Here is an 18,261-nt window from a genome sequence, read left to right on the forward strand (position 1 = left end):
TACATTTGTTTTAAACCGACTTGTTCTTAACTGCATCTATAGACAAGAGGAGCAGGATCTGGAGAGGAGATTTGACCTTCTGACCAGAGAACTGCGCGTAATCATGGCTATTGAAGGTCATTAAAGTAGTGGAAACAAGTAATCTGTACAATATCAGTCAAAATGATTTACAGATAATAATACAAATCTAAATGGTAAAAAAAAATTAAAACACAATGAATTTGATCTTTTTGAGTGCTGCTTTTTGTGCAGACTGGCAGAAGTCACCCGCTCAGCAGCAGAGGGAGCAGCTGCTCCTCCAGGAGCTGGTGTCTTTGGTCAACCAAAGGGACGAGATCATCAGGGATATCGACACCAAGGAGAGACGGTCAGTATATGTAGGGTTATGTGAAAGAGACAAAGTGGGTTACAGGAAGATTATACATCCAAAAAACAAAAGAGATTAGTTTGTTATTTGGATCTTTATGCCTATCTATGATAGAGGGGTGCAGATATCCATGAGCTCAGCACCGTACCGTGCTTTTGTGTTTGCAGGGCCTTGGAGGAGGATGAGCGTCTGGAGCGTGGTCTCGAAATGAGGAGGAGAAAATACAGCAACAAAGAAAAATGTGTGTTACAGTGAGACGAGTGAGGACAAGCACAAACGGCTTTTACTCCAAAGCCCCAAAAGAGTACTTTTTTTAAAAATAGAAAGCTGTTTTTTAAGGATGCTGGGGCTCTGTATTTTCTTGTATTTAAAGTGCCTTGAGGACTGCTCTGAGTTTGACACTGCAAAACATATGTCATCTTCTCTGATAAAAAAAAAAGAAAGAAATTCAAGTGTTCATTATTTTAAGTGTGTCTTAATATATAAGTATTGATTGATTCTTTTCACCTATTTTTATTTATTTAAATTATGTATCTGACTGTTTTACATCTATTGCACATTTGCTTTTTGTGTGTTTCTGTTTCTAATCTGTGACTTTCAGTATTCAAACACTGGCTTATCCTCCATTGTGAAAAATGAGGCCAAAATATTTGCAGCCTTGAGGGGAAGTTTAGTTTACAGTTGTTTGTAATCTGCAGGTTTCTAGTAATGTCACCCTACTTGTCACTTCCCCGAGGAAAAAGTCCATAAAGACGCCCGAGCATTTTGGATATCAAAATAGTATGTGGTAAGTCATGAGCTGGACTCGAATGCCCAATGTTGTTAGCGGAGGATACGTGTTTTCAGATTCAGGATGACGCCCTGCAGCCTCATGGAGCTCAAAGATGTTTCCAGCCTAAAGTTACACCTTGGTAACTTGCAGTCTTTGTGGATGTGATTGCTCACGTCTGCAATATTCACAGAAATCAAAGTGCTTTCCATTTCTGTGTCGACTACTGCATGCATGCTTATGGAGGTGTGCTAATAAAGTGGCACTGTGCTCCACAGCACCACTATGTATTCATACTGTAGCTGCGTATAATGAATCGAGGATGTTTGTGATGATGAAAATAAAAACATATCGGCTGGTTGCTCATCTGTCATGACTGTTTTCATCACTTAGTCTTCATCACACTTCATAGATTATGTAACCCAGGGCAGTAACTGTAATATGATCCTAATGTATAATCGTAACATGCTAAAATCACCCTGTGCACATAATAGCATAAAGGCATTGGACGCTACAAAAATATCCCCTAATGTGATGCTGCAGTGATCACAAAACAGACATTGCTGGATAGTGATCAATACAGCTGAAATCTAAATTTAACAACACTTCAGGGTAAATATCTGTTTTTACCTTGCTTGGTGTGTCTCAAATGAGGTTTGGTAATGCATCTCCAACTGGCAATCCAGCTGTGAGGAAATTACTTAAATTGTTAAGCCAAAGACGTCAAACTCATTTTACATCATGGGCCACATACAGCCCACTAGGGTTAAGTTGGTTGGACCAGTGTAGAGAAGCTTAACTACACATGTGATCTCTGAGATATCTTAACATAAGAAGGGGGGAAAGTGTAATTTTAACAGTTTTAACAGTGTACAGTTATTTCCCAGACTGCCCTGTAATTATAAAACAGAAAGCTATTGTTTATGCATAAAAAACAACCTTTTTCTTTTAGTTAAAAGGCCAAAATGTATGCTCTTCTTTAAAGTTTCCAAAGTTGTCCAGTGGGCCAGCTTTGACCGTCTGCCAATAAGTGATTTCCAGTATTTATGATTGGCGGTATTTAAACGGTTGTAAATGACTTGTTGGCCTTTAATATGTAAAACATATGTCAAATATATCTCTTGTGAATGGGATCGAGCCACTTTAAACCAGAAAGATCATTTCTGCCACAGAGTAGAAGCTGCAATCAGTTTCTGGCAATTATTTATGCTTTATTTATGAATATGATACTCTCATTAACATAAAAAAATGTCTTTCTCAGAAGAGATCTGGCAAAGAGGGAAGCAACAACCATAACATAACAGTTGTATAAATATATTTTAAGTGCCAAAAACGATTGGATTGATTATAATGTAGAACACAGAAGAACAATAACGCAGAGTCATAAAGATTCTTACAAAACATGTAATTTCTTTATTTTATTTATAAGACCTTCGTAAATCCTGCTGACTGCAGACTATCAATATAACCAAAGATATTGATGAATTAAAATGTGAATATATACACTTAACTATATATTTTTGGCATTGTATAATCTATTTGACGTGTAGACTGATACTGATAAATCAGCTAACAAAAATCAGTTTAATAAAAGAAATTATAAGTCAGAGCCACTGTTTAGTACTACTGCACGAACACAGCAAAGAGCAAATGTAAACTGATGCAGCCCCAAAAGATCTTAATAGAGGCATGAAAATCGTTTTCTGTATGCGATTGGATGTAAGGTGCAGAATAACAATCTCCAGCATGTCCCTGGTGGTCTAGTGGTTAGGATTCGGCGCTCTCACCGCCGCGGCCCGGGTTCGATTCCCGGTCAGGGAACTAGCTTTTTCGTGTTCTATGATGGCTACATGTTTGTTTTCCAATTACACAACTACTTCTACTGGCACGGAGAGGCTAAGCTTCACCTGTTTTTTTTTTGTTTTTTTTTTATCTCTGACCCTAGTATAAAAATATTGAGTCATAACCAAAACTGAATATTTACTGTTATGTATTATGTTTGTTTGCACGTAGTCTTGTTTACACTCGTACCGTTTACCTGAATGAGCTTGTTTTTTGCGTGCAGTTACTGGACTTCATAGAGCATTAGAGCTAATCAGCTAATCACCAGGACTCACTAATCTGAAATAACTGACAGGATCGAGCCGATCCAAAGCGGGGTGAACCTGCACTCCTTTGTTAGCCGCCGCTTAGCTGGAGAACCAGCTGAAGTTGTGATTGCAAACCCTCACGTTTGTCATGCAGGTAGAGAACACCCACCCGAGGTGTTTCCTGGGTTTGCTGAGCTGCCTATTCTTGGCTGGTCTCTACGTTGGCAGTTTGTACGTCTGGAGAAGCAGCTCACCAAGGTATACAGCTCACCAACAGGCATGAGAGAAGTGCTGTTAGGCCAGACAACTAAACTTAAACTGTGCGTGCAGGGATCATCCCAGTGTGATAAAGCGTCGCTGTGCTAGTGTGCTGCTGGTCTCTGTAGTGTCACCTGCAGTTGTGAAGACATGGATACACTGGGCTGATGTCAAGGTGAGTATACTGTAGATAGTAACATTTCCCCTGGAGGATTTACCTTGTGACCCGACAAGTTTCAGCACTATGAGTTTAACTCAACTCTGTGACAATTTAAACTCCACCTATCGTTCAATTCTGTATCTGTTTGTTTATTTGTCCCGATTGTTACCTTTGTAAAGGATCTTTTCCATCAGTAATCTATACCAATCAAATCAAATCTGTGATTACTGCTCATCTAAAATTAAATGTTATGAACAATATTCCCAAAAGTATTTGCTTTTTTTTCTTCAAACTCAACTTGAACTTGAAATATCCGTAAGGTTTAATGTGATGTTGCTATGATGTAGCTATAACAGCTTCAACTTTTCTGGGAAGGCTTTCCACAGAAGAAGTGTTTATGGGAATTTTTGACCATTCTTCCATCCCAAAGGTGTTCCATCAGTTTGAGGTCAGGACTCTGTGTAAGCCAGTTAAGTTTTTCCCCACCAAGCTTGCTCATCCATGTCATTATGGACTTTGCTTTGTGCACTGGTGCGCAGTCCTGTTGGAGCAGGAAGGAGTCACCCTCGTCCCCAAACTCTTCCTATAAAGTTGGGAGCATGAAAATGTCTTGATATGCTGAAGCATTAAGAGTTCCTTTCACTGGAACTAAGGGGCTCAGCCCAACTGAAAACAACCCCAGACTATAATCCCCCCTTCACCAAACTTTACACTTGGCGCAATGCAGTCAGACAACCACCAAACCCAGACCCATCGGATTGTCCATCATCCACAGAGCACGTCGCTATTGCTCTGGAGTCCAGTGGCGGAGTGCTTAACACCACTGTATATGACACTTTGCATTATTCTTGGTGATGTGAGGCTTGGATGCAGCTGCTCGGCCATGGAAACCCATTCAATGAAACTCTCTCCACACTGTTCTTGAGCTAATCTGAAGGCCACATGAAGTTCGGTGACTCGTTTCACTTCAGTGACTCGTTTAAACGTCATTCTCACGGTTTCTAAAACACATTTTGCCCTTCAGGCGGACGTGTCTGTGTGGGAGTTGATGGGACTTCGCATGGACGGTTTGGTTGCTGCATCCATATTACCTTTATTACTTACTATGGTAAGTCAGGGGATCCCATATCTGATTAACTTGATTCTGCATTCAAAATATTAATATAAATTTTGTTTAGCATACATTTGTAACATTTTGCTTCATTAGAGATGGAAAAGAATAGTACTGATTTCAAATTGCTTAACTGAGGGCACAAATATCTCTGAAGTTTTATATGTAGCGCACATTAAATACTTACAGATGAAAACCCAGGATTTATTTACATTTACATCATTAACATAAGATTTGTCAGAAATGAAGAAAACCATAGTCAATGAGTTTTTCAGTAGCTTCAAACAGTAATCTGTAGATCCCGTTTCTCTCATACAGCAATATATTTATGCTTAGCTGAGGCATGCTTGACATTTCAGAGATTTATTTTCATTCCTGCTAAGCGTGGCCTCAGCTTAGCTTTGCAACTTCCATTAAATGTCTACGTTCTGCAGTAATATCCCCATGGGCGAGTTTAAACCACACACTGACAAATGTACCCTGTAGTTTCCAGTTTAATCTTTTTTTTTTAATTTACATCCTCTAGATTTTATAAACAACTGGTTTTACTCTCCCACGTCAGGTTTTTTATCTCGGCCCACTGGTTCACTCCGCTATAGACAACCCCAAAGGCTTCACCGGGGAAATGCAGTGTGCACTGGGTACGTTTGTCTCTATAATAACTGAATGTTATGTTGGGTTAACTGGAATCAGAGAGCTGCACATGTGTGCTTTCATGCACTTCTCCCAGATGTTCAGTCATGGAGGCGGTGTGCGGGGGACGCAGTGTGGCTCAGAAACCAGGTGGTGGCACCAGTGACAGAGGAGCTGGTGTTCAGAGGGGCCATGCTTCCTATGTTGGTGCCACAGGCGCTATCGTCACCGCTCCACTGTTCTTTGGAGTTGGTATGTGAAAAAGTTTTCAAACAGAAAAAAAAACATATTTGCATATATTTGAACTATTTCAGATTAAATTTTAACACCAAGTTCGAGAGACTTCTTCTTCTCCCAGCAGTTCCTACATCCATGAACGCTCTCTGTGATCTTCCTCTTTTCCTCCTGCCTGGCAGCTCCATATTCACCCTCTTTTGTCCAATCCAGTCGCCACCCTTCCTCTGCACCAAGGAGGAGAGAATAATAAATGTTGCATTTTGTGCCTCATTTTTTCTTCCAAATCTATGTTTGCAAGTGTTACATTACATTTGGTTTGACTGCCTTTAATGTCAACTGCCTCATTTTAGCTCATTTCCACCATGTCATAGAGGAGCGACGCCTTGGGAAATAGAGCATGAGTGTCATCCTTCTGGTGGCAGGTCAGTTAGCTGAAAAGGCAAACCATGTTGTCATGATCAGAGCAAGGTGACTCATTTCTTTTAGCTTGATTTTGATCATCTTTATGTGACATGGACTGATAAAACTAAAACTGAGCACTTTGATCGCATCTTTTTTTCTCTCACAGGGATGCAGTTCTTGTACACAACTGTTTTTGGTGCTTTTACTGCCTTTATATTCATGAGAACTGGTAAGATATGTGATCTATACGATAATTTGGTCACTCATTAGCCTACGATAATCAACCCATTTCATCTGAAATCTTTGTTTTGTTTTGTTTTTTTTTTAAGGGCATGTTGTCGGTCCAGTTTTGTGCCATTCATTTTGCAACAGTCAGGGCCTGCCTGACATCAGCTCTGCCCTGCAACACCCTCACAGTTCAGCTCTGCTCTTCTCATATCTGATGGGAGGCCTGCTGTTTCTGGTGCTGCTCTTCCCGCTGACAGACCAGTACTTTTATGGTCCCATTCCCATCTGCAGCCTGGCTCCCCCTCCAGGGTCGGTTTGCTGAATGAAATCGAATTAAGTTAAATGCGCTCCAGCTCTCCTTCTTTTACTCTGGATTTCATTTTGTGATGTAAAAAGTTGCTGTTTTTTTTTCTTTTTAACAAAACTAAAAATCTATGCGTGTATATATGTCTATGCGTGGGTGGGTCAGCATGAGAGCAGAATGATTAGAGCAGTTTAGACATTTCCTGCATGGTTAAAAATATTTCCTACTGTATTGAAACTCAATGCCAGTACAACTTTCCCCGGTTAAAAGGGAGAAAAAGAGGTGTGTGTGTGTGTGTGTGTGTGTGTGTGTGTGTGTGTGTGTGTGTGTGTGTGTGTGTGTGTGTGTGTGTGTGTGTGTGTGTGTGTGTGTGTGTGTGTGTGTGTGTGTGTGTGTGTGTGTGTGTGTGTGTGTGCATGGCTGAGAAAAACAGATGAACTGTGAAAGGGAAGGCAGTAGAAAAAAAACACATGCAGACAGAGCGATGGAGACAGACACAAACACAGACGATGTTGCCAGAAAATACACAAAGGGAACCAAAGTGAGAGGCACAACTAAAACGTGTGCTATTAGGACAAATAAGGCTATGACAGTCAGGCTGTAGCAGTAAATACAGAAAGAAGTGAGGGAAAATGGTTGGAGTGGGCAGAGAAAAGGAAAGAGGAGAAATGTAAAGGAAAAGTGGAGCGGGAAGAAGCTTAAAGTATTTCCCCAGGGAAACTGAAAATGTGAAGTAGCAGAGATGAGGGAGAGGAGGTCATTCAGGGTCTGTGGAAATGGTTAAAGGTTGCATTGGACAATTAAGATTTATGAGTCAGACAGATGTTTACAAATTAAAACAGTGGGGGTAAAGTCACGCATGTTTCTGCACATGTACTACATGCATATCTTAGCTGTTCTTCAGTCAGTAAACTCTGGTCTTGACTAAAGTTTTTTTTGAATCCCATTTCAACTGGTAAGGTTTTCTTTAAGCCTTTATTAGATGGAAAAGGAGAAAAGTGGGGGAAATGACACGCAGGAGATGGTCTGTGGCAGATATGAACACAAACAGCCTTTGGCATACGGGCTGCCTGTTTAACCACATGTACAGACGCTCCTGCAGCAAAAAAAGATCAGATTTTTGTAGTGTTCCTCTGCACACCACCACAGTGGATTTTAAATCAAACAATCAACATGTGATTGAAGCACAGACTTTCAGCTTTAACTCAAAGGCTTTAACAAACATATTATACTGGCTGTTTAGGAATTACAGTCATTTTTTATGTACAGTTCCCCATTTTCAGAAGCTCAAAATGAATTGGACAGTTGACTCATAAGCAGGTTCGTGCCACACTGAGGCCTGTTTTCATGATAAATGTAGCACACGTAACACTGGAAGTTGTTTCAAACTGTTTAATTTGTAACTTTTGAAGTGGCCAAATCAAAAGTCTGTTACATTTCTAAAAAGAATGAATGCACTGGTTCTCTCAGCAACACCAACAGACCTGAAAGACCACAGAAGATGAAAGTGGATGATGACAGAATTATTTCCATGGTTAAGGAAAACAACTTTACAATATCTAATGTAAGAAGATTCTCTGGGAGGTAGAGGTGAAGTCTCTAAAAGAGCCTGCACAGTTCAGAAAAAAAAATATTAGACAGATGAAACAAAGTATAACTTCTACCAGAACGATGGCAAGAGAAATGTTAGTAGAAGGAGAGAAACAGTGTGTCAGGCATGAGGAGGTAATGTTATGATATGATAATATATGGCTTTCAGTGAAACCAGGTAACTAGTGGAGGTTTTTTTTTGATGAAGTGACTCCTGGTAGAAATAGCAGGATTAATACTGAAGCGTTCAAGGCTGTACACTCTGCTCAGATTCATCCAAATGCTGCAAAAACTGATTCGACAGCGCTTCATGGTGAAATAGATACTGGCTCAAAGCAACCCAAGAGTTTTTTAAAGAAAAGAAATGGGATATTTTTCAATGGTAACCCAATTACTTTTCAACCCTCTTAAATGGGGGGACGGTAAATGCAATACATTTGTTAAACCCCTTGAATGAAAGCTTTAAAAAATAAAATAAATAAAAATCTGACTTCAATCACATCTATATTGTTTGATTTAAAATCACCTGTGGTGGTGTATAGAGGCAAAACTCCAAAAAAAAATGCATCTCTATCCAAAAACATACTGACTTAAGTATTAAGGCCACGTTTAACTACACTGAGCATTCAAAATGCTTTTGCATCCAAATTCATTCTCAAATTGGCATTAAATCGTGCACATAAGGCAACAGTATACTGCACCTACAATATTAACAGATTTGAACCCTGACTAACGTTTCAGCTGGGCAAGTAACACTGGTTTCAAAGTGCTGCTGGCTAAGATGGGGACTAGGGATCATCTTCAAAATGAAACACAGAAAAGAGATAGAACAAAAATACGCCCTACCTTCACTCTTACACATTTTTCCAAACCAAAATCACTTCATAAGTCAATCTCATCCTGTCGCCAATACCACAGCATTGCAGCTTCACCTTTAGTGTTTGGCGCTGGGCAGTTTTGTAGCTTTATCCGACTGCAGCTGTCTGCACCTGAAAATGACACACGGCTCATGATGTATGATATACAAGCATCTCCTTTTCACGTTGTAGCGTCAGCCGCGGGTGTCACGCTTGGATGGATTGAATATTTCAGATTTAAAAGGATTAAAAAAGCTTTTTTTCCCCCAGATCTTTATTTATTCAGGGATAGACTGCTCATTTGTCAGCATGCTCCTTCCCTGCTTCGCTTTCCTACATTTCAACTCAGTGATCCTTGGCATCTTTCCAGCTCAACAAGGTCTACTAAATTTGTGGGACATTGCTGCACTAACTCAAACTTGGCAGCAGGTTTTTGTAAGAAGCTTCTGAAAGAAAAAGGTGGAACCTGCTTCATTGCTGGGAGTATTAAACAAAGACAGCAGAGGGAAAATGCATATTTTTGCATTGTTTTAGGGAGTGATTTACTTTGTTTAGACTTCTTTTTTTCTTATTTACTGTAGAAAAGCTGTTTTTTGGGAGAAAAAGAGTAGGAAAATGAGCCCGGATCAAATGAGGGACGTGGATGTGTGCAAAATGTGAAGTTTCCAGGATATTAAACGGTGCAGAAATGAGTCAGACACATGACCGTTCTACACATCAGACGCCCGTCTGTCTCTTTGTTTCTCCTTTTGTGTCCTCTCCTTTCTTTTCGCAGTTGATGGTTTTGCCATTACAAACACACACACGCGCGCACACACGAATGCTCCCTCCCTGGAGAAATATTACTGTATCGTGAAATGCAGAGCAGAGAAGTGTCGTCCATGTGTGCATGCGTGTGTCTATGGAAAAGCTGAGCCTGTCATCTGGTAAAGAAATAATCTTTCAGGAATTATCCTCTCCCAGTTTTCTGTCCTCCCATTCTGCCTCTCAGCAGTTTTTAAACCTTGACTCGCTGTTTGTCTGAGGTTTGTTTATACATGTGTGATTCTGTACATGCAGCTGACTCCTATTGCAGTTAATAATACATAAATCATTGCCTCCTTATCCTTTGCTACTCATGTTCCTTTTTATTTCGCTATGCTAAGCTTCTTTTTTTTACCTGCAGAGTTTGGTGGAGAATGTTTTATCTTGTTTTTCATGTAAGCAAGTAATGAAGGAACTTTTTAGCATTTTCAGCTTGTAGTTGAGGCGATGTTTGCACTGTGTGATGATTTAACTATTAATACGTAAAGGTTAAAAATCAAATGAGACACCTTCACTGCTTTGACATAGCTTCAATGCTTATTTACTGACTTGCAGCTGTCAAAACCGTCCATACATTTTTAGCCGATGCATCCAGTAATTGAAGACTATAACCAACGGGAATTGATCTCCTCTCGATTTAACAACTGGAGAGCAACCCAGGTCGGTTCAGACGTTTGTGGTATAGATTTGTTGACAGTGTGGGTGTGGATGGAGGGCATCTGTGTCTGCTGTGAAAGATGAAGCATGTGGACGTTGTAGAAGAAGTGGATAAAAGTATCCTCTTTTTCCTCCACTGAAATTACCAGGAATGCCTACAGTCTATTATTTAACCACAAGGCCACTGCTAATTGTTTCAGTGTGTGTGTGTGTGTGTGTGTGTGTGTGTGTGTGTGTGTGTGTGTGTGTGTGTGTGTGTGTGTGTGTGTGTGTGTGTGTCTTAAAACACCAGCGGTTGGGAAAAATGAACAACGTGACGTGTCCTGCTCTACTTGATATGGCACAGATGCTGCAACAGGCCTGAGTGGTGCGATTCTGTACTCCCGTGACCCAAGACCATGAGGAAATAACTAAACAGTTTCACTGGCATCAGACGAGCTCAGGAACAGAGGCATAACTAATTTGTTTAGTCCCAAAAAGCCTCTATTAGCATTTAAAGCCTTGCGTTTTTATATATTTCAATTATGTCACAACATAAGAATTAAACGTTTCTATATACAGCACTCTATGTTCCATTTACTGACAGATTCTTGTGCAAAAGCAACCAGTCCTTAAATGTAAAAATCCATGTGGGTGAAGGCATTTCCAGCAGAGCTCTCTTCTGCCAGGAATGCCTTGCTCTCACACTCACACCTGAAAGTTCCTCAGTATAACTGCAGGGTGATCTGTTTGACACTGAGCAGCTCCGCTAAAGCATCTGGGGCTCTTTCAATGTATCTGCCCAGATTTATCCTACTGACTCACTGATCCATCCAACAGCCTTCTGGGAGAACAGACACAGTTTAGTCCAGCGAGTTCAAAATAACACTTTTTGGGCTCGTCCTTTCATCTGAGAGAATATTTCACATTTAAAAAAAGGGGATCCTAGTGAAGGTGAAGTAACTGTTTAATTGTTTTTAAGTGTTTCAAGCCAAACAACTACTGGATTCCATTCCATGATTTAGTGTCCATATATTTATGGTCCCCAGAAGTCTTGGCTTATCCCTGGAAGGTCAAAGTTCACAGGTTCAACCGCATGAACTGTGCTGACTTTGGCAATCCCTTTGTTTGTCGTGAGCTTCACATCTGTGATTTTTAAGTGAAACAAACTCAGACTGGAATGGAATTTGGTGCAGACACTCATGTTCACAAAAGTAAGATTTCTGTCTTTCTTTCATTGTGCTCGTGTGCAAGCATCAACACTGGCACTGCATTTAGCTTCAGCTGGCATTTGCATTTGTTTATTAGGAATTTGGTGAAAATTTTACCTGCTGAGGGGAGATGTGAGCTTCTTGCAGTCTATTAAAATTCATGTCACGTGTTCTTTTCCGTATGGAAAAAAGAGCCCAAAGTGTGTAATACATATAAGACATATAAGGTTTAGTGGACACAGAAGAACATCAGATCAAGAACATCTACCGGGCTGTTAAAAAATGAATTAGTGGTTAAAATGAAATGGAGAGGTTTTGGAGCTGGAAGGTACAGTTCAGCTGCTTGGAATCCAGAATCTGAGAATGTATCAGAGCCAGTAATGATATGTGGCAAGCGGCTCGGAGTCAAGGAGGTAGAAAGTAAGCTGTGACCTAGGGGGCGGCACATATTAAATCAAGAGCTCTGTATGTTCCATTAGACGTCTTGGACACACTGTGTTTAGATTAATGTGAAGAGGGGGGATTGGGAGTGCAGGGCTATGGAAAGGAGAGGTTTTGTCTGTTCTGTCAATTACAATTCTGGAATCTGTCTCTGGGGCGGGGCTATAAGGCCAGGGGGCGGGGCTAATCAGGCTCCATGATTGAATAAACAGAAGTTTGGGGTGAAAACTGGGGTTCTGGAGAAAAGATTGCTGATCTGGTTGCTCAAATAGCTAAACCTGAGGAGAAGAAGGAGAGGGGGGGAAAGCAAAAGAATTCAAAGAAAAATAAAGGAGAGACACGGGGAATGAAAGAATAATAAGGAAAGGGAGAAACAGCTGAGTGTTGGGGTAGTCCAAGAAAAGCAGGAGAAGTGGGGAGACAGGAGCAGGATGAGGGATGTTGAAAAGGAGGAAAGGGAGGTGGGGAACAAGATCGAAAGGCTCTTTAGGTTCTCCAGGATCCTGAGGTTTTATGTTTGTTCTCCCCCAAGTTCCAGTGGTTGTTACATAACTGGAAAAGACTGCTGAATAGTAAGATTGTGTATGGTCTGCCTGCCAACACAATCACAGCACAGCCAGCCGACTCATCTGCTGTACACTGGGAAAACACGAGCTTGGATGTGTGGCTTGGATTAGCCACACAATGTGTAGCTAATAAGTTCAACTTTGAATGCAGTGTGACTTTTCCATCCCATCATCCTTTGTTAAGATGCTACAGAGGTGAAATCATGCTTTCATGTTTAAATTTGTATCAAAAAGCCTTTTTACGCCAGACCAAGAGGAAAGTTGGAGAGTGAAGCAATGACATAAAGCTGCTTGTAATTGACATGTGGCAGGTCAAGCTTCCCACAAAGAAACACGATGAGCATCCATACAGTGTTTTAGCTTTCAGCAGTTCAACAGTCTTGTGCATGGTGGACTTTCAGCTGATAGCTGTTTGTGCCCATCAGCAGCCTTCCCTTCAGTACCTGAATCTTCAAATTGCAGCTGTCGGCTTCATTTAGTGTTCTTTGGCTTTGCTCTTTACATAAACTCATGGAAAAATAGAAAGATCATATTTTTCTTTGGAAAAATTCCATCTCAGTGTTTGACTTTGCTTCCAGACATGCCACTCATCACGTCCAGATCATGTGACGGGAGGTACCCCCTCAAGTCACTCCTGCTCCCCAGTTACTGAGAGGTCAAGCTGATGCACATCTGGCATTTCCTGTTTCCTCTCCTCCATATGCCCCCGAGTGGCAACCACACACACATACACCCGTACATACACACAAAATCACACACACAAGGACACCTACTCATTCTCTTAAACATCTGTGCACATTCAAAGTTATTTTATAACAGCAATGAACCCAACAAACAGTCCAACAGGTAGACCTCTGTTCCACACTCAAATGTTTCCATTGGACTGTAAAGTCTTCCAGCTGGTATGGACTTGGTAGAAAGACGGGGGAAAGACAGGAGGGAGGGAAATGGAAGAAAATGAGAAAAGAGTAAAAAAGAAAATAGAAGCGAAGAGAGAAATGAAAAAGATGATGACAGACTGAGAGGAAGAAAATCTGGCAGGTGGGGGAAAGAGTCAGAAGAAGAGGGACAAATTCTGCATCTCACAATGCTGGAGACACTTTCCATCCTGTGGATGCAGTGCAGGGCTTAAAGGCTGTGTGAGACTGCATACGTGTGTCCAAAGCCATTGGCAAGATGGGGGACAGAATGGTGCCGTATGGTTTTCATAACACACTCTGAGGGTTTTCAATACCAACCCTGCTCCCCACCTCCCAAGCCCCACTAACCCATCATCCCCTCAACTATTCCCTCATAGTCTCACATACTTTACCAGCCCCCTCTGCTTTTTCCTCTACGTAGCCTCTCCGCCTTTACACCCCAACCCCCCACCCCCATCTTTCTCTTCTCCTAAGGTTCTCTCAGAACTTTGCAGAGGCTTGAAAGCCTGAGCAGGATCAGATGCAGTGCAGGATTTCTGTCCCAGAAATTCACCTAAATTCATACAAGGATCAACTTTATCTATTTTGGACTTAGCTCAAGGATAGATGGACCCATTCAATCATTTTTTTTAAATTCTGGACTCTACTGGTAACTCACTGGACTGTTTTTTGGACTCTACTGGACTAAATTGGACATTCTGGGGTTAATTCTATCGGCCTTTCAGTTCAATCTATTTTGTAGTAAGCTCTTATAAAATCTGAGGCAGCAGGATTGGCAGTTTGAATGGATTTATTTTACACTGCAGTTCCTTAATTTTTGAAGAATCTGCCCATCCCAGATAAAATAAGGCAAAGAAAAATAGCTTCAAATAGCTCCTTTAGACCAAATTATGTATTTATTTCTTTTAAAAAAAGTTAAGTCTGGAGTGGAAAGCGGTAATTTGTAAAACTAACAATAGAAGCTCAGTTTGGCTCAGGTGAGTTTCAATAACAGGGCAGAAAAGAAACCAGCTGCATTACTGGAGTATTTATTTTGACAGTAAGGTTGGCTGTCTCATTTAGATGTTGGTGTAGTTTAAACTTCATGTCTTGGAGGATGCAAACAATCATCAGAAGCAGCAGCAGTTGCAGCAGGATGAGTCTTCTGTGCGTGCTGTGGCTGCTGACGGTCTGTCTGGCTCCTGGAAGCCGAGCTCAGAGGCTGAGGGAAGCAGAGAGGGAGAAGCCAGCAGAGAAAGTTCCGCTTATGGAGAGCGATGGAGTCTGTTACCAAGAAGGATGTTACGCTGTCTTCCTCCAGAAGAAGACGTTCAGGGAGGCTGGGCGCAGCTGCCGGGAGCGCGGAGGGACCTTGGCGACGATTTATAACCAAGAAGCTGCGGCTGTCGTCCACGAGCTGCTGTCAGCCATCGAGACACAGGGATCTGAGTCAAAGCTTTACCTCTGGATTGGGTTGCACAGACCTCCACGTCAGTGTTCATCCACCCGACCGCTCAGAGGATTCGTCTGGGTCACAGGCAAAGTCTCATCTTTTTTGAAATTTGAGCTTTCGCTCTTTATAACATTGACATCCATTCACCATTTTAATAGTGTTTGAATAGACTTTGATGTTGATATGTTTAGGTTTTTTTTTAATTATAACCTACAGGTGTCACGCTATATGTTCCTCTATAATCTCTCTGTCAGACTTTGATACCTCGGCCAGTCTGGCTGGACGGTATTTAGATGAACTACTTTTGTTTCACAGACACAGCTGGTGCAGTAGACAATGTGGAATCCATTTTTTTGACCTCACTGCTACCCCTCAGTCTGATTTAGTCATTATGGAAACCTCACCCACTTAAAAAACAAACGCTTTTTATCATCACTCAAAGTGTCTGCTTTGTTCTTCTGTTGCAAATCAAATCCAAAGAGAAATGCAACCGTTTTTATTATTCTTCAGTCATAATTTAAAGGACAAAGCCATGTTTGCTCTCTTTTCCATATAGTGGTAACTAGATACTAAGACTTCACCCCCGTTAAGGTAACTGCAGATGCAGACTTTTCTGCCTAGTTTGTTGCAAACAGTTTATTTACTGTGGAGGAACTGGCCATGAATGTTGTAAATGTACATATGTGTGCACTCAGATGTTTCCATATGATACAGTTAACCTTGGATTCAGTGTTTACGGTTGTGCTAGGTTGTACCACTGCAGCACATTCCTGAGAGAGTAAACAAACTCCTTAAATATATATTGCAGGCATTTCTGCAGCCTGCTTGTTAACAGAACAGCTTAGAGGCAAACCTCCCCATCATTTTGTTGGGCCCACCCCCCACCTCCACTCTTGTGGGGGGTAGAATACAACATTATTTTGCTGTGGCGTTGTTGTTTTTTTAAGTGCCTGTGAGTCAGACTTTGTTTTGACTTTGGCGACTCCTAGGGGCAAATTTAAAACACACAAACACACACACATATACACATTTGAATGCAATTAATGACTGCACAGAACATTTTCCAAATATGACAATATCAGCACATGTAGACTGTAAATATGGGATCTTTATTTATGATAAAGGTCATCCTTTAAATGTGTCAAGTAGCTCTCAAAACTCAAATACACAGTAAACTTGCATATTTTATTTTATTTTTTTAATCTTTGTCTTTGTGTTTTACAACAGGAGACCAGAATGTCCAGTTCACCGACTGGCTCAAAGAATACTCCCCATCAACTTGTGGAGTCTATCGCTGCGTTTCCATGATTGTTCACACATCTGAGAGCGGGCGTGAGAGCGAAGAAAACTTCCAGTGGCTTGACGGCTCCTGCTCGGTTCCACTGAATGGCTATGTTTGCCAGTACAACTACAAAGGCATGTGCCCACCTCTTGAAGATGAGGGTAGAGGTCCACCTGTTTACACCACCCCATTTTACCTTGTCAGCAGTCTGCTGACTCATGTGCCATTTGGGTCTGTGGCCACCGTGCAATGCCCTGCAGACGGCGCAAATCCGGATCCTACTGAGATGACCACTCTGTGCATCCAGAGAGACGACGAAACAGTGGGCTGGTCCACCGATTCTCCACTTTGTCCACCCATTGAGGAACCACAGAGCCAAGACTGGTGTAGCAAGAACCACGGATGTGAGCAGCACTGCCAGAACACAGACACAGATTACTACTGTTACTGCTCTGAGGGCTTCACAGTAGATAAGGATGGATACAGCTGCAAGCCTGACACGCTGAGCCAAACCAACCCACCTGAGCTATCTGACTCTGCAGGTCCCACCGACTTGCCTCACATCAACCCGGCCTGTGTGGAGATGGGGTGTGAGTATAACTGCATGGAGACCCAACGGGGTCTTCGGTGCACATGCCCCCCAGGCTATCAAATGGCTCCAGATGGCCGCAGGTGTTCCGATGTAGATGAATGTCAGCAAGGACCGTGTCCCCAGCTCTGTGTCAACATCCCAGGTACCTTCCACTGCACCTGCCTTTCAGGGTATCAGCCAGACGACGAGGGCGAGTGTGTGGATGTGGATGAATGCCTCGATGATGGCAGCTGTGAGGGTGTGTGTGAAAACACAGTGGGGTCCTTCAGGTGCGTGTGTGGTGCTGGCTATGAGGTGGGCAGCGAAGGAGAGTGTGTAGATATAGATGAGTGTGCAAGGGGGTCGTCCTGCCAACAGCACTGTCTCAACCTCATCGGAGATTACGAGTGTTTCTGCGACAATGGCTACGACCTGCAGTTAGACAGACACACCTGCCAGCCTTCGCTTGAAGACGAAGAGTATTCTACTCTGACCCCCGACCCGGGTAACTCTGTTCATGTAGCCATCTTTGACCATGATATTCCCTGGTCCTCTTCATTCACTCCTGACCCAAACTTTGAAGTTGACACCAACTTTGATGCTGACTGGGTGACAGAGGCCCCTGAAGGACTTCCCCCCGATGGGTCTCACAGGTCAGGAAATCACCTAAACCAGTGGGACACCCTGTCACCCAGGGGATATCAGACATCCCCGTCCCCGACGCAAAAAGGCAACATAGACAATGAAATTAATAATGGCGTGGATGCTGATGCAGGAAGTAGAGACTCTGGTCCAGGTGTGGCAGAGGACACTGCAAATGGTTCAAATTCAGAGGAAGCTAACATGGATGGTGCAGAAGAAGCTAGCGTCAAAGCTACGGTAGAAGCAGAGTCTGCTGAAGGTCAACGGAAGCACGACAAGAGCTGGCTGCTCGTGGCCCTCCTGGTGCCCCTGTGTGTGTTCCTGGTAGTAATGCTAGCTCTGGGGATTGTTTACTGCACCAGCTGTGCTGTGGACAAGAGCCTTCGCTTTTCAGACTGCTATCGCTGGATACTCCCCACAACACCTCCTGAGAGGAGGGAAGTGAAAACCCAAGCATGAAACCAAAAATAATCAAACACGCACGGATGTCCTTAAAATGCAAATGTCTGTTAAGATTTGTCTAAAACTGCTATCCACTCATCAAGAAAACTTTTCATTTTTGTCCTCTTGCACAGCTTTTGTAAATAATGTAGTCTGCCATCATTTTTTGTTTTGTTTTGTTTTTGTTTGTTTGTTTTTTTAGAATTCAATAAAAACCTTTAAAACTGAAAAAACTTTGTGTGCTTTGTGTTGGTTTAAATGAAGATGAAAGGAAAGAATGTGTGGTTGTGGTTTTATAGCTCTGTGTGC

General features: G+C 42.0%; 2 protein-coding genes, 1 non-coding gene and 1 pseudogene across 12 annotated transcripts in view; all 4 read left to right on the forward strand.

Moving 5' to 3' along the window:
- ehbp1l1b (EH domain binding protein 1-like 1b) overlaps positions 1–1,497 on the forward strand; it is a 28,715-nt gene extending 27,218 nt beyond the window's left edge. For all 10 annotated transcript variants that reach the window (XM_085420964.1, XM_085420965.1, XM_085420966.1 and 7 more), the window contains 3 exons: positions 43–116; positions 253–367; positions 535–1,497. In XM_085420964.1, the coding sequence (XP_085277090.1) occupies positions 43–116; positions 253–367; positions 535–622 (277 nt within the window). In that variant the 3' untranslated portion in view covers positions 623–1,497. The remainder of the gene's footprint in view (positions 1–42; positions 117–252; positions 368–534) is intronic.
- Positions 1,498–2,885: 1,388 nt separating this feature from the next.
- trnae-cuc (transfer RNA glutamic acid (anticodon CUC)) lies at positions 2,886–2,957 on the forward strand. Its single transcript has one exon. It is a non-coding gene; the product is annotated as a tRNA-Glu (tRNA).
- A 417-nt stretch (positions 2,958–3,374) lies between these two features.
- LOC146660906 (CAAX prenyl protease 2-like) lies at positions 3,375–6,597 on the forward strand (annotated as a pseudogene).
- A 7,453-nt stretch (positions 6,598–14,050) lies between these two features.
- LOC146660907 (uncharacterized) lies at positions 14,051–18,164 on the forward strand. Its single transcript, XM_085420974.1, has 2 exons — positions 14,051–15,101; positions 16,244–18,164. Exons 1-2 carry the CDS (start codon positions 14,669–14,671, stop codon positions 17,968–17,970), a joined length of 2,160 nt encoding a protein of 719 aa, XP_085277100.1. The 5' UTR covers positions 14,051–14,668; the 3' UTR covers positions 17,971–18,164.
- The last annotated feature ends 97 nt before the right edge of the window (positions 18,165–18,261 follow it).

The sequence above is a fragment of the Rhamphochromis longiceps genome, linkage group LG10 (genome assembly GCF_057381845.1).
Source record: "Rhamphochromis longiceps isolate RC_006_pf linkage group LG10, R_longiceps_female_GT1.1, whole genome shotgun sequence".
Lineage (NCBI taxonomy): Eukaryota > Metazoa > Chordata > Actinopteri > Cichliformes > Cichlidae > Rhamphochromis > Rhamphochromis longiceps.

Coding starts and splice junctions, on each gene's coding strand:
- LOC146660907 (XM_085420974.1), top strand. CDS start 14,669: ATGTCTTGGAGGATGCAAACAATCATCAGAAGCAGCAGCAGTTGCAGC. Junction 15,102..16,243: donor AGGATTCGTCTGGGTCACAG/GCAAAGTCTCAT, acceptor GTTTTACAACAG/GAGACCAGAATGTCCAGTTC.